Source organism: Dermochelys coriacea, chromosome 6 (assembly GCF_009764565.3).
Source record: "Dermochelys coriacea isolate rDerCor1 chromosome 6, rDerCor1.pri.v4, whole genome shotgun sequence".
Classification (NCBI taxonomy): Eukaryota; Metazoa; Chordata; order Testudines; family Dermochelyidae; genus Dermochelys; species Dermochelys coriacea.
Window position 1 is genome coordinate 70,638,947 of NC_050073.1, and position 24,205 is coordinate 70,663,151.

The 24,205-nt window shown below is 39.1% G+C and overlaps 1 protein-coding gene across 1 annotated transcript in view; it reads right to left on the reverse strand.

Moving 5' to 3' along the window:
* The window catches only part of RYR3 (ryanodine receptor 3), a 529,369-nt gene that overhangs the window by 458,527 nt on the left and 46,637 nt on the right, over positions 1-24,205 (reverse strand). The window contains exons 4-7 of the mRNA XM_043516837.1: positions 9,787-9,861; positions 8,029-8,107; positions 3,013-3,125; positions 2,625-2,724 (exon numbers count right to left, since the gene is read on the reverse strand). Of these exons, the coding sequence (XP_043372772.1) occupies positions 2,625-2,724; positions 3,013-3,125; positions 8,029-8,107; positions 9,787-9,861 (367 nt within the window). The remainder of the gene's footprint in view (positions 1-2,624; positions 2,725-3,012; positions 3,126-8,028; positions 8,108-9,786; positions 9,862-24,205) is intronic.

Genomic DNA, 24,205 nt, shown 5'->3' on the forward strand with positions numbered 1-24,205 from the left:
CTACAGACAACAAAATGAAATTCAACAAACACATACGTAAGGTGCTACACTTGTGGAAGAAAAACCAAATGCACAAATACAGAATGGGGGATAACTAGCTTGGCAGCAGCACTGCTGAGAAGGATCTGGGAGTTGTGGTGTATCACAACCTCAACATGAGTCAGCAATGTGATGCTGTTGCAAAAAAAACAAATGCTATTTTAAGTTGCATTAACAGAGGCATAGCATGCAAGTCATGTGAGGTGATAGTAACACTGTACTTGTTAGGCCTCAGCTGGAGTACTGTGTCCAATTTTGGTCACCAGTGTATCAAACGGATGTGGAGAAACTGGAAAGGATCCAGAGGCAAGTGACAAAGATGATCAAAGAAATGGAATGCAAGCCATATGAGCAAAGGCTGAAGGAACTGGATATATTTTGTTTGGAAAAGAGATTAAGGGAGGACATGATAGCTGTCTTCAAATACTTGAAAGTCTGCCATAAAAAGATGGGGAAAAGTTGTTCTCTCTTGTTACAGAGGACAAGACACAATGGATTCAAACTATAGCACAGCAGATTTAGATTTCAGAGTAGCAGCCGTGTTAGTCTGTATTCGCAAAAAAGAAAAGGAGTACTTGTGGCACCTTAGAGACTAACAAATTTATTTGAGCATAAGCTATCGTGAGCTACAGCTAGATTGAATCTCAAGAAAAACTTCTGAACTGTAAGAACAGTAGGACAATGGAATAGACTGCTTAAGGAGTTGTGGAAGCTCCTTCACTGGAGGCTTTCAGAATGAGGCTGGAGAATCATCTGTCCTGGATGGTTTAAACCCAAAAAATCCTGTATCTTGGCAGGAGGTTAGACTAGATGACCCTTGAGGTCCTTTCTATTCTTATGGTTCTGGAAGTCTATGATTTAATGAAATGACAACGAAGAATCTGAGTACACTGTGTGAGATACCAGCTCACGGTACCTTCGGTGATTAGAAGGAACTGAGGAGAGGTTGGGCCACTCCTCCTTTTATACCCTTGGAATCATCCAGGACAGCGGGGGGGGGGAGGCGAGAAGCCTCAACAGACACTGCTTTTTAGAAGGTTCCAGAAGCTTGTGGTGAACAAGTTTGATCCCAAAGACAAGAACATACAGAGGCCACTCAAAGAAGAAAATTAAATTTCAGCATTACTTTTAAGGCTCTATACAACTCTGCCCCTCCTAAATCCTTCTTCAGCTCTGCCATCTTCCTAGCTAAATAACTATTTCTCAAATTTAATTCAATCCCATGTCCTCAATCCCAGCTGCCTTTTTGCCACCTTTGAGTCGCTCCTCAAATCTTCCCCTTCCTCCTGTCTTCACTTCTCTCTTCTACTTTCTTGATCACCATGGACAACACTGCCATCCTGCCTGTCACTCAGGCCCATAACCCAGACATCATCTGCAGTTTGAATCTCTCTCTCAGTCCTCCCATCTAGATTATGTCTAAATCTTGCCAATTTTTGCAGTATATCATCTCTAAAATATGGCCTTCACTATCCATCCACAAAACTAAACCTCTCTCCCCAGATGCTCATCATCTTGCAACATCCTTTTCTCTGGCCTTGTTATATGCAATCATGCACCATTCAGATCCATCCATAATGCTGCTGCAACTGCAAAGATAATTTTCTTAGCCTACTGCTTTCACCACATCAGCCCTCTCTTTGCATCCCTCCTTCTCTGTTGCAACAAAAATGAGATTCTTGTCTTCTTTTTCAACATCTTTCATGGCCTATCATCTGTTATTCAGTATCAAGAAGTTGACTTCTGCCTCCAATCAGCTCACGATGCCAGCCTCCATCACCTACCTGTTAAATTTTCCAAACAAGTTAGCACCTTAATGCTTCCTTCCATGCTGCCCTTCATGCTTGGGATGAGCTCCGCATAAATATCTCAAATCTACTTCATTGTTCTCCTTCAAAAATCCCTCCTTAAAGCCCTCCTTTGCCATGACACCTACAAAAAACCTTGAAAATGGTTAGGCCACTTGTGTACTGAGACCACTGCCTACCATGCTGACCAACATCTCGTTGATTCCTTGTACTCCCCCATTGGCCTGTCTGTAACAATCTCTTGTTTCTTGTTGGTTTATACTTTGATAGTAAGCTTGATAGGGTGGGGAACATCTTTTTGTTCTAGGTTTTTTTTTTGTTCTAGGTTTACACAACACCTAGCACAATGTGGTCTTGGTTCATAACTAGGGCTCCTTGGCACTATGGTAATACAAATAAATAAATTAAATCAATCAATTAATAATAATAAATCTTTTCTCTCATTGATCCCTATCACACCTCCTTTGCTCTGCATATTCATCACATCTTGTTACTCCATTTTTCTTCTCTCACTCAACCCTTCATGCTTTGTACACCTACAATTACATCAACCATTTTACTTCTTACCAATGAGTTTAACTGTTGTGCTATCCACACTTCCCCTCTTGCCCATCAGTCATCCTTCCTTTCTCTGTTACACTTATTTTCTATGTTTGTGTAATTTAAACTATTATGTTCATTGGGTTAGGAACTGTCTTTTTATTTTTAGACTCTGTAAAGTACCATGAAAAGTTAAATAATAAATATTCACTTTTAACAATGTTTAACATGACAAACCTTCTTCAGTGCTACTTCCTGAGCATGTAGGATGGACGTTCCACAGTGTTTGCATAAAGGAGGCATCCACCTGAACATTTCCATTTGACATGGAGAGATGCTGTAACAGAGAGAAAGCCATACCCCGGAGGGAGAATCATTAAAAGGATTTGCTATTAAATCTATTTCGATAAAATATTCTTTTCTCAAACAGTGTTCAAAGATAAATATTTTGTTGAAAACTTTCAATATCTCAGAAGTCTTTATACAAGTTCTTGAAATGAGACACTTGTTTCATATCATACTATTATCCAAATCTATTCAATGTTAATAGTAGTAGCAACAGCTTTTATTTCTGCTTAGAACAGGACAATCAGAAGAAAAGAATTTCTAAGGTAAACACCCTTACCAGATATCTTTCAGAGGACACACTGACCAGGATAAGATCATCACCAATTCGAACTTTTTCTCCTTCTGACCTCTGTTTCGAAGCAGGATGTATTGTCCACCAGCATGCCTCACCTACAATATACAGAGACACTTGTGCCAATTATTTAGTATATAATAAATAATATATCATTCTAAGATATGTAAATATCTTATAAAGCTACCTGTAAACTAACATACAATAAAGACATATCATTTTTATAAGGATAATATCGGCCTTATATACCCACTAGTTTTTCTCTTTTCTGACAATTCACACCTCCCATTTCCCCCAGTATTGTCAGTCAAGCCACAATGAACCTGATACTGTAATTGAACAACACCCCCGCCCCCCAACTTCTGAGCGTCACCAAACTTGCAGTTCAGAACCTGCCTCCTCCATGCTTGCTACAATCAGTGAGCTACTGGTTCATTTCCTACACCAGAGTTAACTATTATCAACCTTTCATGCCTTCCCTTGCCTGTTGTCCCACTTTCCACATACTCTTACCTTATTTTATCATTTTAACTGTGAGCTATATGCCCACTATAAAATTAAATTATACGCTATTTTAAAATGATGTCTACTACCTTACAATATGCTATGTTACAAAAGTAGAAACTATGGACCAATTCAATGGACTCTGCTGTTAGACCCTACTTGCCCAGGAGAGCCAAGTTTAAAAGTGACCACTCTAGAGCTCTATCTCCACATGCCTTGTAACATTCTGGTTTATTTTGACACAAATAAAACTCCCAGGTAAATTATACAGCTTGTCCAATGTTTTCACACCCATTAATGCCTGCTTATGGAGAGGTTGTGAGCCAGTGAAAAGTGGGAAGGAATTATACACAAGTGGAAGAGTTGGCCAAAAATTAGGAGGGCAAAGAGCTGTTTCATTATCTAAGGCAATATATTCTTAAGAGTTGTTTTTCTCCTAACATTTACTCCTCACTTTAAATCATAATTTTGTCATTGCAAAGTTATGTATGAATTCTACAGAAATAATTATGGAGATTATGACATTACATAAGAGGAGACGATGGACTCCAAGGAAACAAATATTCTGGGTCTTTCTGTGGTAATATTCTTAATAAGGCTGTCAATTAATCACAGTTAACTCACGTGATTAACTTAAAAAAATTAACTGCGATTACAAAAATTAATCGCGATTAATCGCACTGTTAAACAATAGAATACCAATTGAAATTTAGTAAATATTTTTGGATGTTTTTCTACATTTTCAAATATATTGATTTCTATTACAATACAGAATACAAAGTGTACAGTGCTCATTTTATATTATTTTTGATTACAAATATTTGCACTGTAAAAATGATAAAAGAAATAGTATTTTTCAATTCACCTCATACAAGTTCTGTAGTGCAATCTCTATTGTGAAAGTAAAAGCGGCAAATTGCATCCGACGAAGTGAGTATTCACCCATGAAAGCTTATTCTCCAATACGTCCGTTAGTCTATAAGATGCCACAGGACTCTTTGCTGCTTTTACAGATCCAGACTAACACGGCTACCCCTCTGATATCGTGAAAGTGTAACTTACAAATGTAGATTTTTTTTGTTAGGTAACTGCACTCAAAAACAAAACAATGTAAAACTTTAGAGCCTACAAGTCCACTCAGTCGTACTTCTTGTTCAGCCAGTCGCTAAGACAAACAAGTTTGTTTACATTTACCGGAGATACTGCTTCCTTCTTTTTATTTACAATGTCACCTGAAAGTGAGAACAGGCATTTGCATGGCACTTTTGTAGCCTGCATTGCAATGTACTTATGAGCCAAATATGCTGAACATTTGTATGTCCCTTCATGCTTCAGCCACCATTCTGGAGGACATTCTTCCTTGCTGATGACGTTTGTTAAAAAAAATAGTTCATTAATTAAATTTGTGACTGAACTCCTTTAGGGAGAATTGTATGTCACCTGCTCCGTTTTACCCGCACTCCACCATATATTTCATGTTATAGCAGTCTCAGATGATAACCCAGCACATGTTGTTTGATTTATGAACACTGTAATTTGACAAAATGCAAAGAAAGTACCAATGTGAGATTTCTACAAATAGCTACAGCACTCGACCCAAAGTTTAAAAATCTGAAGTGCTATCCAAAATCTGAGAGGATGAGGTGTGCAGCATGCTTTCAGAAGTCTTAAAAGAGCAACACTCAGATGTGGAAACTACAGAACCTGAACCACAAAAAAAGAAAATCAACCTTCTCCTGGCAGCATCTGACTCAGATTATGAAAATGAATATGCATTCATCCGCTCGCTTTGGATCGTTATCAAGCAGAACCCGCCATCAGCCTGGATGCATGTCCTCTGGAATGGTGGTTGAAACATGAAGGGACATATGAATCTTAAATACATCTGGCGCGTAATCATCTTGCAATGCTGGTTACAACAGTGCCGTGCGAATGCTTGTTCTCACTTTCAGGTGACATTGTAAACAAGAAGTGGGCAGCATTATCTCCTGAGAATGTAACCAAACTTGTTTGTCTGAACAATTGGCTGAAGTAGGACTGAGTGGACTTGTAGGCTCTGAAGTTTTACATTGTTTTATTTTTGAATGCAGGTTTTTTTGTATGTAATTCAACATTTGTAAGTTCAGCTTTCATGATAAAGCACTTACACTACAGTACTTATATTAGGTGAATTGAAAATCCTATTTCTTTTGTTTTTACAGCGCAAATATTTGTAATAATAAATAAATATAAAGTGAGCACTGTACACTCTGTATTTTGTGTTGCAGTTGAAATAAATATATTTGAAAATGTAGAATACATCCAAAATATTTAAATAAATGGTATTCTATTATTGTTTAATCATGTGATTAATCGCATAAGTAATTTTTTTAATCACTTGACAGCCCTAATTCTTAATAAAGAACAAAGGGAAAAACTCAATTTGTAGGAGATATACAAGCAATTGATTCCAAATAGAATGTGTTTCTATAAAGTGTCAATCAATTGTTTTTAAATACACAGTGGCTTGAAATTTAGAACATGCAAAGTAATAGCCCTCTTTTCTGCTGAGATGATTCCACGATACAGTTTAATAGAAAAAAGGCATATTTACTCATGAAATGCAGATTGGTTCAAAAGCACAAAGACGTTATCAAAATTCCTAACACATAAAAGCGCCTGTAAAGATTTATTTTACTTTTTTTTTTAATGTGACGTGTGTGAAAAGCCCTTTTTTGTACATTTGCAATAAGACAAAACACCAAGATAAAGCTGACCCTGCAACTAGCAAGCAAATATACATTACAAAGCCCAGGGGGAACATGGAACACCATTCAGAGTAACTCTGAAAGGGACCACAAAAATACCAGGATTGATTTTCACAGGACCTTATTATCAAAGAGATAAAAATGCACATATTCCTTACAGCAGCATGCTAAAACAAATGGCAGCCAAACTTGTAAGGTCTCATCCATAATAGTAACCATGTAACAGACTGGAAGCAACTACTAACTCCTTCCTGGAGTCCAAAAAGGAGTGAAGGAAAAAAACTCTACACTTCACAGGGTTTAGAGTAGAGGTCATGTAGAGTAGACAGCTAGCCCAGGAGGAAATGTCAAAGATTAGACTCCCTGTGAAATGGGGGTATAGAATGTACATGACTGTGTCACTCCATCACTCCTCCCAAACTTTACTTTTATTATTATTTTAAAGAACAAAAAAAGTCACCTATCTGCATCAATGGCTGGGGAACTCCATGGGACTGGCACTGAAATGAGGACAGTCTCAGAACAAAGGTTAGAGGTTTTTAAGGCCTGGTTTGACAAAGCCCTGGCTGGGATGATTTAGTTGATGTTGGTCCTGCTTTGAGCAGCGGATTGGACTAGATGACCTCCTAAGGTCTCTTCCAACCCTAATATTCTACGATTCTATGAAAGGAAGGGAGACACTTGTGAAGGGACAAAAGATAGGTCCCTCCCCCTGGGACGGGGGCCTGGTCTTTGGTTTATGGCTGGCAGCTGTTGCTGGTCTGCTTTTTTCTTCTTTTAAAATAGCAGTTTCATATTTTAGCTCTCTTTGGCCTTTGAGACCTGGGAAGTGACTTCAAGAAAGTGGGGTCTAGTTTAAAAAAAACCACAACAACTTTGTTTCTCTCATTGTTATTGGCACCACTCCCTGAACTTTAGTAATTAGGTTGTCAGGTTTCCATGTTGATTCTCGTAAAGGTGAAACTTAGAAAAAAATACAATGCCCAAAATCTGCTAATTAACACAATTTAGCCAAAAGAAAGCTAATTTAAATGAAGATGATGTAAGTCTTGATGAGATTAGTTAGGATAGTTATTGTTACAATATTTGAGGACAAATAGGTTATTTGTATGTCTATTGCTTTTAATGTCAAAAGTTCAAAGCCTCAAAGTTCAAAGCCCTAAACCTTTTGATCTTTATTTTTAAATCTAAGATTTGTTTCTCTCTCCTATTTTTATCCTGGTGGTATTTTAATGGACTTGTATGGCAAGGGAATACTTTCCATGCTCTCCCACCCCACACTTTTTGAATTATTTTTTAATGATGAGACTTTTATAATCTTTGCCTGTTTTTGTTTACTACAGTTACATTGTTGTATTATCTGAAGGATGAACTAACAATTTAATACTAAAATAAAAATTTTAGTGAATATTAAATATGCTAAAATGGGATTAAAAATAAGTTCATAAAACTTTATTAATAAAATAATATAGAATAATAATATTTGTACTTAGTCCATATTTGCCAGTGTTTTCCATCTTAAGATAACACTGACCACTGGTCATACAGTGTTGTTTATTTCATGTCCACCCCCCACCCCCCCAGGGTGCTGACCCTACTGTAAGTCAGTCTTCTTATTTCTTAACGAATAAATAATGGCAGGTTCACAAATTTGTAATGCTAATAATATCCATCACTATCCTAAATACATTCTTAAGACTAGTACAACTGGCATTTTTTTCTCACAAAATAACACAGAATATTGGCATACCTGCTGCATTTTCTCGTAACCCCACATCAAATGCAAGTTTATCTGTCTGGGATCTTGATGTTGACAAACAAGTCAAATACTGCAAAACATGTTGACATTATTAAAAACATCAAAATCAGCAGAATCATGTGAGCCATACATCTCTAATCGAAGATGCTCATAGATTCACAACGCTCAACCTTAACATTAAACTGAATTTAAATATCCCATTGACTGCAATGACAGTTCAAAATTAGCATCTTGCAGGAATTTCTCTATGTAAGATAATGCTCCTCCTTCCAAGTGTAAAGGTACACACATGAACAGGGATTTTGAGACAAGCAGCTTCCCATGACAGCATTGCTCCTGAGGAAGACATATCAAGCTGACCTGAAAGCAACAATGTCTCCTCACTTTAGGCACTGGCACATGCTCAGACTATGAGTCCATTCAGAATTGGACCTTAAAGTGGGAGGTCAGAACAGCCACAGCTCAAAAGCTATTATTGGGAATTCCAGCACAGGGGGAAGAAGGGAAGTTGCTTCAAACACATCTCTTTTTCCTTCTGCACATTATTAACCACTATTTGATAATTTCTTGTGTGAGATTCTTTCTCCTCCAATGAAACAATGTTTCCCTTTTTTCCCAAAGAGGGAAAAAAACCTGAAACTTCCTAGTAGATAAGATGCTTTAACAATGACACAACAAACAGAATCCATAAAAGAGTGCCTCAAAATATTGTCAAAGCATATTTGTGGGTGTGCACTGTGGAAATGCTGGGGAAGTTGGGGAGGGAAGAACTACTATATAAAATACCCAAGAGAAACTATGTAGTGCAGAAATGGTATAAACTTACTAGCAGCAACAACTTGCTATTGGCACCTATTTGCATGCAACATTTCAATTAACAGCTGAGCATAGAGATCCCATCTGCAAAAAATGGAGGCTTGCAAATACATCTCAGGCTGCAATACTCTCAAATAATACATTATAACTTAGGGCCACCTCCATATCCTTGATGCTGTCATGCATGTAGTAGAGCACTACTGCACAACCTTAACAAGGTACCCATCCGTTTTGCCTCTCTAATGGTTGTTCCTAGCCATACCTACTGCTGACTTCTACAACAATTTTTGCACTGTGACTGGATGGCATGTTGCATACCAACTTGCACTGTGCATTTCTATAGTGTGGTGTGTTTCAGGTTTTATGGCAGATCTTCATCCTTTCCACATATTTTTACCACAAAGGGTGAACATATGACCCTCACATTCCCTTCTGAATGTTAACACCTTCATTCCTAAAATACTTTAAAAAATATGCAAAACATGCCATTTTAGTAGCTCCTAGACATTGATTATACTAATTTTACAGTTTCTCTTTCCATATGAATTTCCATAATGCTGGAATGAATAAATAATAATCAATTTATTTTCACTCCTTACTTTAGTTACATCAAACTCAGTATATACTAGCAATTTTGGGCACCTCAAAGGGATACCTTAAAGGGCCCCTGATTTTCAGTGTGGGTGATTGATACTTTGAGTCACCCAAAATTAGTGGTCGCTTTTGAAGATATTGGCCTCAATGTTCTTGCACAAAGAGGGAACACTAAATGATTATGTTGATTCATATATTTGTTTGTTACTAGATCTAAAGTGTTTATTATATCTTGAGTTTATTATTATCAGTTATGGAGAACACATTATTTTACTGTAGATGTAACATGCTTTTCCAATTGTAAGTGCACTCTGTTTTGTAAGTTAACAAGTCACTTACCATTCCACTGAATGAATGCCGAAGTAGTATAGCATGGCCATACAGCAGGGTTCTATGACCACCTCCTTGAACTGCCTATAGAAATGACAGAAAGTATTAACACTTGATAGAAATGCAGGAATTCTGACTGTTTCCATTCATCTGAAGTTACCAATAATTTAAGTATCATACACAGATACTCAAATTGGATTATCCACAAAAATGCAGATATGCTACAAAAGTTTGTACATTCGCAATATTGAAGTAGTTACAGCAATAACTATTTTCACTGTGAAAAAATAACACATTTGACCAGACAATTGTGACCTAATTATCACTTTAATGAGTAAAGTAAAAAACCAAAGTTTTCTACAAATATGTTCTGAAATGAAATGAAAAAAGGTATTTCTTACCTTTCTTATAAACTTTTCAGAAGCATTCAGAATAAAAAAAATATGTAATTGAAGTCTTAAAATAATTATCCATATGAATATTTTAGACATGTACATTTACTTATGTTTCAACATACTAAATAATCAACATTCAATGAGACCACATGTTGCTAATAAGGATAAGCATTTGCTAAAATTAGCCTAAGTTAAGTATTTATCACAGGTGATATAATTATGGTATGGGTCATTTCATTTTAACTAAATACAATTTGAGAGTGGTCAAGACATGCAGAATTGTCAACCCCAAACATTCAAAAATCATGAGTCAGACCCCCCCAAATTGTGAGATTGGCTTAAAGATAATGAGATTTTTAAAATAATAGGTTTTGGGTTCTTTATATTTGCCTTTTGGAATTGTAGCATTTACAATTCTTATTTTCAAGATTTTCTCCACAACCATGATGGCTTAACACTTTTTTTTTTAAATGAAAGCCAAGATTCCAGAATCTGGGGGTTTAAGAAAGGCATCAGACATCATAAGAGTTGGCAACTGTGGCTATAAAATCTAACTAATAAACAATAACAAGCTTTACAGGGCTTCCATTCATTTTTTCTCTCTCAACTTTCTTTCATACGCATGCACCCACATAGTTATTATGTTTTATCGAGTTAATCAAAATATGTCCAAAGAATCAGGGCTAATTCTTGATGCATTCTGGTGTTTCCAACTGAAGTATAAAAAGCAGAATTTGACCTATGTATTTCTAACTGTTACATACGTCTAGAAAAGATGCATACATTTGGTAAAAGCTTATGCTGTCAGTTTGAACATTTCACCATGGTTTATTTTCCATTTAATGCGTAGTCATTTAGGCCTGATGCTCACTTTGTACAGGGACCATTCAAATAGCCTTTAATACACACAAACAAGGTGGTTCTTGAAAATATAATGGTAGAACAAAGCTCATCTCTGGTTTACTTTATATTTTTCAAAAGTGAATTATCTTAAGGCCAAATTTTACCATTGGACATGTGTAGAGGAGAATAGCGGACCAGAGGAGTGGGTGTTTCCATGGGCTAAAATAGCTTGCACAGCCAAAATTTGGCACTAAATGAATTAACAAGTTCATCGATTAGTCCTTGAAGTTTACATTTCATATGTAACAAAACACTAGCTCTAAAAATGCCAAGCTGAAGAAATTCCATGGGACTTTGTAGCTGGACACCCAGGTTACCTAATATTGATTCAAAAGTCTAAAGGGGAAATAGACACATACTAAAAAGCCAAAAGCAATAAAGTTAGGGATGATTCCTTTATTGTCATAACAATAAAATAAGGGTGAGCACAGTTCTGATTTTCTTGCTCTACTAACAAGTCTCAAGTAGAAGTCTGCTACACAACTAACAAAAATAATCTGCACAAAAGACAACCCTTCCCTGCCCACTAATTAAAGGGGTTTTCTCTTTATTGTATGTACACCCTTTCTTTTATGTTTTGATTGACATGGAAATGAAAAGGAAATATTGTGGGGGGGGGGGTTACTATCAATGAACAAAACCATCTCCAAATCACATCTCTACTTCAAAAAAATGGTGCAGTTCCTTTTTCATCTCTGCATCTCAAAATTTAATTTTTAATTTGTAAGAGTCAACATTCTGCAGTCAGTTTAAATTATATTGGTCCATGCTCCAGGAATTGTTACAGTACAGTGGTCACTCTCAAAAAGGTTGGCAGTTACCTTAGGCAATCAGTTACCACAGCAGATTCATGTCATAAACACAACCTGCAGTCTGCTGATGTCAGTGTAAAACAAGGAACCTTTCTTAAATAATGGAAAGGTAACTGCCTAAACAAAAAGATGCCCAACAACCTTAGAGTCTTGGAGAAGTCTACCAACATTTGTTTTTAAAACATGAATAATAATTACTGGATGGAGGAAGATACTACTGAGGGGAAAAACCCACTCACAAAAAATTGTTATTACTTTGTGTCTGCCAAAGCACAAATCCAGCTGGCAATCTTAGGATGGAATAACTGCCAGAACTCATTGGCATGAGCTTTTCACGGGAGGCACTTGACGATCTAAAGAAAAATGATACAGCAGCCCACACAATTATTTTGCTGTTATTACTACTTATTAGTCCAGTTATGCGACATGAGAAATCCCCAAGATCGACCTGGGTTAAGCCCTGAAAAGATATTCAATACTGACAGATTACATCTGTCACCTTTTAGAATCAGAGACTGAACTCACTTGTGCATATATGTTGCCTGCTTCAACCTGTAAATAACTCATTTATTTTTCCAAGTTAATAAACCTTTAGTTATTTTATTACAGGATTGGCTACAGGCATTGTGATATCTAAGGTACAAATTGATCTAGAGTAAATGACTGGTCTCTCGGGACTGGAAGCAACTTGAATATTGTATGATTTTTGGTGCAAGTGACTATTTATCATTAAATCCAGCTTGCCTGGGGGGCAAGATAGACTGGAGTGCCTACGGGGACTGTCTGAAGTCATGGTAAGACTGTTTCAGTGATCTAGGAGTTCACATTTGTTACTGGATTGGTGAAATTTAATGATAGGACATACCACCAATTTTAGAGGTCTGGCCTGCTTTTGGGGGTGTTCACCCTGAAGTCTGCCTTGAGGTTGGCACACTCAGTCATGAGCCACTCCAGACAGCATGATAGGGGGATTACATGTGGTGGGGGTGGAGTGCAATGCTCAGAAGGAGACAATGTGCAAAAACACAAGGCACAACATATGACACTGTAACTCCTACATGTTCAACCAGTAGAGCATGAAACCCACGGGCTTATGGGTGGGACAAAAAGTGACCTTCATAGTTCTCTTCCTGGCTACAGTTATTTGAGAGCATGCACCTATATGCAGCCCTCAGCATTGATAACTGCAAACATTAAAATATCAAGAATCAGGCCCCAAAAATCATAATATTGGTTTAAAAACAGTGAGACTTTTAAAAGTAGAATGTTTGAGGTGTCTAGGTAATTAATTAATCTTTCTGACTATAAATGAAAATCCAGAGAACAGCAACAAAAATGATTAAAGGTCTACAAAACAAGACCTACAAGGGAAGATTGAAAAAATTTGGCTTCTTTAGTCTGGAGAAGAGAAGACTCAGATGGGATATGATTACAGTTTTCAAGTACATAAAAAGTTGTTACAAAGAGGAGAGAGAAAAATTGTTCTCATTAACCTCCGAGGATAGGACAAGAAGCAATGGGCTTAAACTGCAATGGGAGGTGTAGGCTGGACACTAAGAAAAACTTGTAGTTTGTGTATCTGTCAGTGTAGTTAAGCACTGGAATAAATTGCCTAGGGTGGCTGTGGAATCTCTGTCGTTGGAGATTTTTAAGAGCAAGTTAGACAAACACCTGTCAGAGATGATAGATCAGTGGTCATGATATCCAGCGATGTAGTGTGGCTGCCACTAAGGCAGACTCCCTACCTATCCCGGCCCCACACCGCCCCTGGAAGTGGCCAGTGCAGCCCCACAGCCGTGGGGGCAGGATGGCAGGGGTGTCCCTCAATGCACTGCTTCTGCCTGCAAACATCACCCTCGCAGCTCCCATTGGCCGGGAGAGCTGCGGGGACAGTGCTTTCAGGGAGGGCAGCACACAGAGCCACGTGTCCCCTGCCCTCACCAGGGGCGCATTGGTCCTTTCTGGGAGCGGTGTGGTGCTGGGTAGGCAGGGAGCCTGACTTAGCCTCGCTACGCCCGCCGCCGCCCAGGAGCTGCCAGCGGTAAGTACTGCCCGGCAGGGGGCTGCACCCCAATCCCCAGCCCTGAGCCCCCTCCTTCCAGAGCCAGCACTCCATACCCCCTTCTGCACCCCAAACCCCCTCCTGAACCCTGAACCCCCTCCCAGAACCAGCACCCCATACCCCCTTCTGCACCATGAACACCCTCCTGCACCACAACCCCACCAAGCCCTCTCCCAGAGCCAGCATCCTGCACCCCAACACTCTGCCCCAGCCCAGAGCCCCTCCCAGAGTCAGCACCCCATATCCCCTCCTACATACCAACACTGCCCCAGCCTTGACCCCCCACACCCCCTCCTGCACCCCCAAGCCTCTCTGAGCCCTCTCCCAGAGCCAGCATCCTGCACCCCAACACTGCCCCAGCCCTGACTCCCTTCCTAGAGCCTGCACTCCATATCCCCTCCTGCACCCTAACACCCTGCCTGGTGAAAGTAAGTGAGGGTGGGGGAGAGCGAGCAACGGAGAGAGGGGGGATGGAGTGGAAGTGCTTTGGGGAAGGGACGGGGCATCAGGGAAGGGGCAGGGTAAATCCTGGGTTGCCCTTAGATTCAAAAAGTGATCTTGGGCATAAATAGGTTGGAGACCACTGGTCTAGACAATACTTAGTCCTGCCTTGAATGCAGGTAATTGGTCTAGAAGAACTCTCAGTCCTATGATTCTATGATGAAATGAGGTAAAGGGGGGACTCAACACACTGAGGGTAAAATTGGAGAAATATCCAGAGAATGGGATAGGGAATGAGAACTAGTTATTTAGGGCTGGGGTTCTCAACCTTTTTCTTTTTGAGTCCCCCACCCCAACATGCTATAAAAGCTCCTCAGCCCACCTGTGCCACAACTAGTTTTCTGCATATAAAAGCCAGGGCCAGCATTAAGGAGTAGCAAGCAGGGCAATTGTCAGGGCTCCATGCCACTGGGTGCCCTGTGAAGCTATGTTGCTCAGGTTTCTACTTCAGACCTGAGTGGCAGGGCTCAGGGCCCTGGGCATCAGCCCTGCACTGCAGGGCTTAGGCTGTCTGTCATGGGCCCCAGAGAGTCTAATCCTAGTGCTGCTTGGCGGACTCCCTGAAACCTGCTCATGGCCCTCCAGCAGCCCCCAGACTCCACGTTGAGAATCACTGATTTAGGGCAACATACGCTGACTACTGAAGCAGATTGAGAGGAGTCTCACACTAGGGCATTTCCTACTCCGCTAACTGACTTCAACCTTGAGGCACCCCTGGAAGTCTTAGCCAGAAAAAAGAAAATCAGTTTGGAGAGCCTAAGTAAGGAAATCTAGAATGCCAGATAGTGCAGCAGTCTTTCTGCCCCAAGCAGCTTAAGGCAAGCCTGCCATATTGCTTCTGAGAGTGTGGCTGGGATGTAGAGCATGTGCAGTCTGGTTGGACGCAGAGAGGCAGTCCTTTTTTTTTTTTAATCTCAGCTGGGACCAGCTGTGCAGTACTGACTTCCTTCAGTTCTTCTGGTAACATACTCCCAACACCTCCACTTCCCAGAAGACATTATCATTGCTAGAATCAGAATTATTATACTTGTTTAATTGTAAATTGGAGAAGAGAGTATTGGGAATATACAGCCAGCACCAGTTAAGTCAGCATTCAAGATGGGCAAAGACTGGCACTGTAAGAGAGGTAGAGGAGCTCTAGCTTCCCTGAGCAGAGCCTGGCATGGCAGGAATGGCTGCAGTGCTTGATATATGCCACTAGGCACAGCTGTTCCAATGTTGGATTAACAAATAATAAGAAAAGTGGCTCCAAAAAAAGGAGAAAGAATACACCAGTCCTGGCTCAGGAAGCAGCAGGTTTTACGAGTCAGAATTCCAACTTTGGTAGAAAATATACTATATTTATTACCATTAAAATGAAGACAAATTCAGCTTTTATTATGATTTTTTGCACCATCACATATGTGCACAGGTCCTTGCCTAAGTAGCGTGTGGTCTAAATAAAACACACGACAGCACAAATGACAAACAAAAGTGTATGAGGATGATAGAAAGAATACATTTACAACACAAAGAGATGATGAGATGAACTACTGTATACAGACATCTTGGTATTCCCCTTTCCTTCTTCAAGCTGTTCATGTAGTTTTGAGATGCTGTGATTCATATGCCACTGTAACAAATGTGTCACAGCCTGGGCTCTAATCTGGTCAGATAGTTGGCTGGTTGCATCATTTAGGCTGTGTGCTGTCTTCAGGTCATTTTCTGATCTGACTTAAGGTGGTAGAATACTAACATACATTCAAGTGCTTCTCAATACTTCAAGGTCAGGTGCCAAACAGTTTTTTCTCCAGTTATTAATTACATAGCTTTGTTTACTATTATACTTTTATTTTTATCTTGAAATTGTTCAGATACCTGTCAAGGGTACTTAAAAGCACGCAGTCAATGCAATAAAAATACTGGTTTTGTGTACCTGAAGCATCTATTTGAACATCTGATGTCTTTTCAGCCTTACTAAAGGCTGTATGTCAAGTATATATATAAAGCCAAAAGGTGCAAATATTTCCTTTGTCTAACCAGTGACTGACCATATGAAATACATTTTAAATCTATTAATTTGTACGCAGACTTTCAGAGTAGCTGCACTGCCGTGTTTATTAGCAAAGCCAACTATAATAGTGGATATTTTGTAGTCACTTTTTCCAATCCATAAATCATAGTCCCTTTATTAAATATGGGATTTCTATATAATATTCTGGCATGATTGCCCTCCAAGTCTGTATGGTTGGTGGTCCATGTATTGAAGTAAACAAACATATGATGAACTGCTTTATTTTAGACTAAAACATCCCTAGCTCTCCTTTTGTTTCCCTTCCCAATACTTAGCTTCTCAGATGTCTGTGGTTTTCAATCAACTAACGGCCTAATCTTCTGTGGAGCTGAGCACCCCTAATTTCCATTGTCTTCAATGGAAATTCTAGGTTTTCAGCATCTCCAAAAGTAAGGCCTAAATTTATAGTTGGATTTTTTGACGTTTTAAAAATCTAAAAACTTGTTAAAAATAAAAAATAGCCTCTCATTGCAGAAAAGTGGCCTCAGCAGCATCAATCTCCAAAACAGCATCAGAATCTATTTTTCTTCCATTTTAACTGCAGAAAATTAATCATTCTGGTACCATCAGGATAATCCAGAAGGCAGCAATAAACTTTAATATTTGCACAGAGCTGCAAGACACAATGAATGAAAACAACTCGAAGAATAAATTAAAATCGTAAATTTAAAATTGTCAACAGCAATCTACACAAAAAGTAAATTGCGGAATAAACAAATTTATGAGCATTATTAAAAAGTGTTTAGATCCCACTTGTGCTGACATTTGCCTCCTTGGACAGACAACAATAAAATAAATAAAGGAATCAGTTATTTCCCAATGGACTAGGACTCTAAAATTAACACAATGTAATGTGTTAGTGCAGCACAGAAACCTTCATTGGATCTCTCCATTGACCTGTTGGCAAAACTGCAGATTTTTCAAAGTGTGCATGTGAATAATGGTCACAAAAATAGTCAAAGCTGATTTTTTCAAACAAGGCAATAGCCATATACTATATATAATCTAAATGAGTTAGTATTATGAACCATATACATAATACTTTAAAGGCACATGATGTTTCATGAGACAGAGAATAAGAGAAGATGCTTACCCTAAAGAATTTATTAACCCAGATGCGTCCATTCTTGTGACTCTAACGTTCTTACAATGTTTACCTGAACGCAATCTGTAGCAATATACCTCCACAACTGGTTAACCAGCTTGAAAATAATTAAAGTATTATGCAGAGGGCACACACTGGTATTTTAGGGAAAAGATTATTCTATACAAACATGGTTGAGACACCACCATTTCAATTTCTAACACTAAATCCAAAGAAAGACCTAAATAGACAGGATTTATTTTTATAATGTAAAATATAATGTATAAAATCAATTTTAAAATTATTACCCACCCACATATATATATACTTTACTGAAAGTACTAATATTTAAGAGTGGTCAAAATTGAACTGCTAAATTTGCATGACCAACTTTCTGGGCATGCAGTTTGAAGCAAGAAATATTGTGAGTCCTCCAGACTTGGATTTGCACAAACAAATGCTGTTCATATTCATAAAAATAAGCTTCTAAGCCCCAAACTCCAAGCCTGAAAATGTTTCCATGCAAATTCAGAGGCCATATTTGAAAAATTTCCCCAACTGCTAAGAGAAATTAATCTAAGAGAAGTTAAATAAAGTAAAGCTAGGGAGGGATTAAATATTTAACCAACGAGTTACAACATTTGAATGGTTGGAATATATAACACTTCAAATGTTATTCCAAATAATTGGAAATCAGGGAAAAAACACAACAGTTCAAAGTAATAATAGTTCAGTAGGTATTCAAACTTTTTAGTCCAAGGCCAAACATTATTTTAAGGAGGTAAGGAAACAACAATCAATATTTAGGGGCAAATTCTCTCTCCTATTTTGTTCACTTTATGCCACTAAAGTGATGCAAAGAATGAAAAAATAATCTACCAATCCCCTGCTGGAAGTACCCCAAGCTGGGACACAGGAATCCCTATGCACCTCCTGCTCTGCAAGCCCAGAGTGTTCCAGTTATTCGCAGTGGGTGTATGGCTCCCTGGGGAACTGTTGCTAGCTGGTGCAAGTCAGAACAACCCCTAAAATGTTCTAACTTGAGCTGGGGCAAAATCAGGGAACCAAAATTAACTAATGGTTTTCATCTTCTCCTCTTTCCCCACTGCCTCCTGGGCTGTCCTGGGTGGCTGTGTGAGGGAGGAGTGCCGTCTTTTGCTATATAGTCCCCTAGGGTCAAGCAAAGGCAGTTGAGCTCCTATCCTGATTTCCCTGGGGCTCCCACAGAATGGCAGATAATTAGGCAATGGAGCAACCATATCTACTCTTCTCCTTTCCATGAGAAGCAACACATGGAGAGAGCAGGTGCTCAGAGTGCTCCAGGATCACATCAGAGCTGCTCCTGAAGCTGCAGGCCATGACAGGCAGTTGAGATAGTGGTAGTGACCAACTTTGTTCATACACTTTCATTTGAAAGTGGCATGGTATAACTCAAGGAACACATTCATAATTAAGTACACGTTTTCCTTAAGAGGGCCTCTGAGGGTCATGGATTGGACACCACTCTACTATACAAAAGAACTAGCTTACATCTGCAATGCAGTATTGAATCCATTTTTAAAAATAATGCTTTTAGGGGAACTTCAGTACTTTAGGGGAAGTTCATTTCAGTAATGTTCACTTGCTTCAGAAACAGCACATTGAAAATTCTGAGGCCAATGCTGATAATTACAGAAACACATTTCACGTGAGCCTGTCTTCAACACTCCAAACATTGGGGCAGACCTGAATACCTTTACTCACATGAGCAGTCCCAGTGTCTTCAATGGGACTATTCACTATGGTGATTTGCTGAATTAGGCCCACAGTCATAGCATCTGTCATATTTTAATAAATCACCACTAACAATGCAGAATACATTCCAACTTAAATCACAAATCATACTTCTACATAAGATCTACTATCTTTACTATTCTACACAAAACTGTTGAAGTCATCCTTACAACATCAATTATGCATCAAGTTTTGTTTGACACTATGAACAGAAAAGTAATGGGGTTATATTAAAATAAAATACTAGACCTACAGATTTTATCAATGAGATGAAATGCTTAGGCACGTTCTACCATATTTCAAAAAGATAATGCATAACCATGAGCACACCAAGTCTGGTTTGATTTTAAGCCAGCTCTGCCATCACAATCCTATACACTTCACTATTTATATAGCAGAGAGGCACAGCTCATGAAAAAATAAAAATATAGATTTGTTACATTCAATAGAATCATTGCTGGGAGCGGGGGACTTAAAACATGTTAGTGTTACTTGACTCCATCACTTCATCTGGATAAAAATTGCAGATGAAATAAATTCAGCTTTCTAATCCACCCTGTGAAACCAGTTTGAATCTTTCTTACTGTAACAAACGCAATACATTTGGTCACATCCACCTTAAGTGACCATCACTCACAAGCATTGCACAAATGATCCATGTCTTCAGTTCATAACCAAATAGAGCTAACAGGTTAAATTTTCAAAGATTGGCCAAACTCTCCAAAGACTGGCTAAACGCTTCTTTTCATGAATACTAAAATCATGAAAAAAATAAAACTCAAACAGACATGCTAAATGGAGGCAAAAAACTACATAAAATAGATTTTTGAATTTCAATATTTTTAGTGAATATGGATTTTGGTAGCTTATTCCAACCTCAAAATGCTTGAAAACAAAATGCTTTTTCTATTCAGACATTTAAAATCATAGGCTATGGCAGGCTCTTGAATAGAGTTATGTATGTTAATGCAGTATTTCAAAATATATTTTAATCAATCACCTTACAGTTAATAAGTTACTTTTCTTGCAGGCAAAGGCTATCATTACAAATGCTCAACTACTGCTTCTGTATATCCACTAAAACACAAGAAAAATTCTAGTGTTTATAGAATATCTGGGGGAAAACAGTGGGTATTCATGTTGAAAAACAATATCCAGACTTCAGAGTAGCAGCCGTGTTACTCTGTATTCGCAAAAAGAAAAGGAGTACTTGTGGCACCTTAGAGACTAACAAATTTATTTGAGCATAAGCTTTCGTGAGCTACAGCTCACTTCATCGGATGCATTTGGTGGAAAAAACAGAGGAGAGATTTATATACACACACACAGAGAACATGAAACAATGGGTTTATCATACACACTGTAAGGAGAGTGATCACTTAAGATAAGCCATCACCAGCAGCAGCGGGGGGAAGGAGGAAAACCTTTCATGGTGACAAGCAAGGTAGGCTAATTCCAGCAGTTAACAAGAATATCAGAGGAACAGTGGGGGGTGGGGTGGGAGGGAGAAATACCATGGGGAAATAGTTTTACTTTGTGTAATGACTCATCCATTCCCAGTCTCTATTCAAGCCTAAGTTAATTGTATCCAGTTTGCAAATTAATTCCAATTCAGCAGTCTCTCGTTGGAGTCTGTTTTTGAAGCTTTTTTGTTGAAGTATAGCCACTCTTAGGTCTGTGATCGAGTGACCAGAGAGATTGAAGTGTTCTCCAACTGGTTTTTGAACGTTATAATTCTTGACGTCTGATTTGTGTCCATTCATTCTTTTACGTAGAGACTGTCCAGTTTGGCCAATGTACATGGCAGAGGGGCATTGCTGGCACATGATGGCATATATCACATTGGTAGATGCGCAGGTGAACGAGCCTCTGATAGTGTGGCTGATGTGATTAGGCCCTATGATGGTATCCCCTGAATAGATATGTGGACAGAGTTGGCAACGGGCTTTGTTGCAAGGATAGGTTCCTGGGTTAGTGGTTCTGTTGTGTGGTGTGTGGTTGCTGGTGAGTATTTGCTTCAGATTGGGGGGCTGTCTGTAAGCAAGGACTGGTCTGTCTCCCAAAATCTGTGAGAGTGATGGGTCGTCCTTCAGGATAGGTTGTAGATCCTTGATGATGCGTTGGAGAGGTTTTAGTTGGGGGCTGAAGGTGATGGCTAGTGGCGTTCTGTTGTTTTCTTTGTTGGGCCTGTCCTGTAGTAGGTGACTTCTGGGTACTCTTCTGGCTCTGTCAATCTGTTTCTTCACTTCAGCAGGTGGGTATTGTAGTTGTAGGAATGCATGATAGAGATCTTGTAGGTGTTTGTCTCTGTCTGAGGGGTTGGAGCAAATGCGGTTATATCGTAGCGCTTGGCTGTAGACAATGGATCGAGTGGTATGATCTGGATGAAAGCTAGAGGCATGTAGGTAGGAATAGCGGTCAGTAGGTTTCCGATATAGGGTGGTGTTTATGTGACCATCGCTTATTAGCACCGTAGTGTCCAGGAAGTGGATCTCTTGTGTGGACTGGTCCAGGCTGACGTTGATGGTGGGATGGAAATTGTTGAAATCATGGTGGAATTCCTCAAGAGCTTCTTTTCCATGGGTCCAGATGATGAAGATGTCATCAATGTAGCGCAAGTAGAGTAGGGGCATTAGGGGACGAGAGCTGAGGAAGTGTTGTTCTAAGTCAGCCATAAAAATGTTGGCATACTGTGGGGCCATGCGGGTACCCATCGCAGTGCCGCTGATTTGAAGGTATATATTGTCCCCAAATGTGAAATAGTTATGGGTGAGGACAAAGTCACAAAGTTCAGCCACCAGGTTAGCCGTGACAGTATCGGGGATACTGTTCCTGACGGCTTGTAGTCCATCTTTGTGTGGAATGTTGGTGTAGAGGGCTTCTACATCCATAGTGGCTAGGATGGTGTTTTTAGGAAGATCACCAATGGACTGTAGTTTCCTCAGGAGCTATCTCGAAGATAGCTGGGAGTGCTGGTAATGAAGGGCCTGAGGAGGGAGTCTACATAGCCAGACAATCCTGCTGTCAGGGTGCCAATGCCTGAGATGATGGGGCGTCCAGGATTTCCAGGTTTATGGATCTTGGGTAGCAGATAGAATACCCCAGGTCGGGGCTCCTGGGGTGTGTCTGTGCGGATTTGTTCTTGTGCTTTTTCAGGGAGTTTCTTGACAGCCCCCCAATCTAAAGCAAATACTCACCAGCAACCACACACCACACAACAGAACCACTAACCCAGGAACCTATCCTTGCAACAAAGCCCGTTGCCAACTCTGTCCACATATCTATTCAGGGGATACCATCATAGGGCCTAATCACATCAGCCACACTATCAGAGGCTCGTTCACCTGCGCATCTACCAATGTGATATATGCCATCATGTGCCAGCAATGCCCCTCTGCCATGTACATTGGCCAAACTGGACAGTCTCTACGTAAAAGAATGAATGGACACAAATCAGACGTCAAGAATTATAACGTTCAAAAACCAGTTGGAGAACACTTCAATCTCTCTGGTCACTCGATCACAGACCTAAGAGTGGCTATACTTCAACAAAAAAGCTTCAAAAACAGACTCCAACGAGAGACTGCTGAATTGGAATTAATTTGCAAACTGGATACAATTAACTTAGGCTTGAATAGAGACTGGGAATGGATGAGTCATTACACAAAGTAAAACTATTTCCCCATGGTATTTCTCCCTCCCACCTCACCCCCCACTGTTCCTCTGATATTCTTGTTAACTGCTGGAATTAGCCTACCTTGCTTGTCACCATGAAAGGTTTTCCTCCTTCCCCCCCCTGCTGCTGGTGATGGCTTATCTTAAGTGATCACTCTCCTTACAGTGTGTATGATAAACCCATTGTTTCATGTTCTCTGTGTGTGTGTATATAAATCTCTCCTCTGTTTTTTCCACCAAATGCATCCGATGAAGTGAGCTGTAGCTCACGAAAGCTTATGCTCTAATAAATTTGTTAGTCTTTAAGGTGCCACAAGTACTCCTTTTCTTTTTGCGAATATCCAGACTGCATCGCAAGCATATTTAGAATTTGAAAAAAAAATACTAAATAATTCATCCTTAAAAGACAATTCCTCAGAAATAGGAGTTCTATTTTCAGAAAAGTAGGTGGTAGAGAACAAGAGAGAGACATATTAGTAAACAGATTAAATGTGATATGTTCTTTCACTTGAAAATGCCTTTACTCATGAGATTGCAAAATGTAAAAAAGCTAGTTTGACCTTAAAGTTTTGGGACACTAGCTAGCATTCTTCACTACCGTATTGCCAAAGATGCAATGCCATAGATTTGACATGTAGGGCCTGACTCTGCCACTTTTGCTCATTAGAGGGACAGCTTGCTCTGAAAGTTATCCAATTGATTTCATGGGGCTATAGGTAATGTAATATACAATTTATTTTAAATAAGGTGCAGAATTGAGCCCATCGAAAGTAGGTAATTTTTTCACTAGCCTTTTTCATTCTTATTATGCACTCCACAGTTATATGTAACTGCAAAACTGTAACTGCATAATAGCATTTGAAGCTGTATTAGGGCTTCTAAGTAACTTGGGTTAAGCATGCTTCCTGTAGATTTTAATACAATAGTTTGAAAGTTTGATGATTAATTTACTGTACACTTAGATCACAGATCTTCAGAAATTTCTAAGATTTCAGAAGTCCTCTACTTAAAATTTAAAAATTATTATTTTAAGGGACAAAGAAATCAGCTTGGCTGAGAAAAATATTTAACTGATTAATTGATCATTAGCTTGGAGGTGTGTAGGAACATCTACAACCACAAGAAACAATAGGTACAAAGATTGAAACTGTTCTGATCTCTTACACGTGA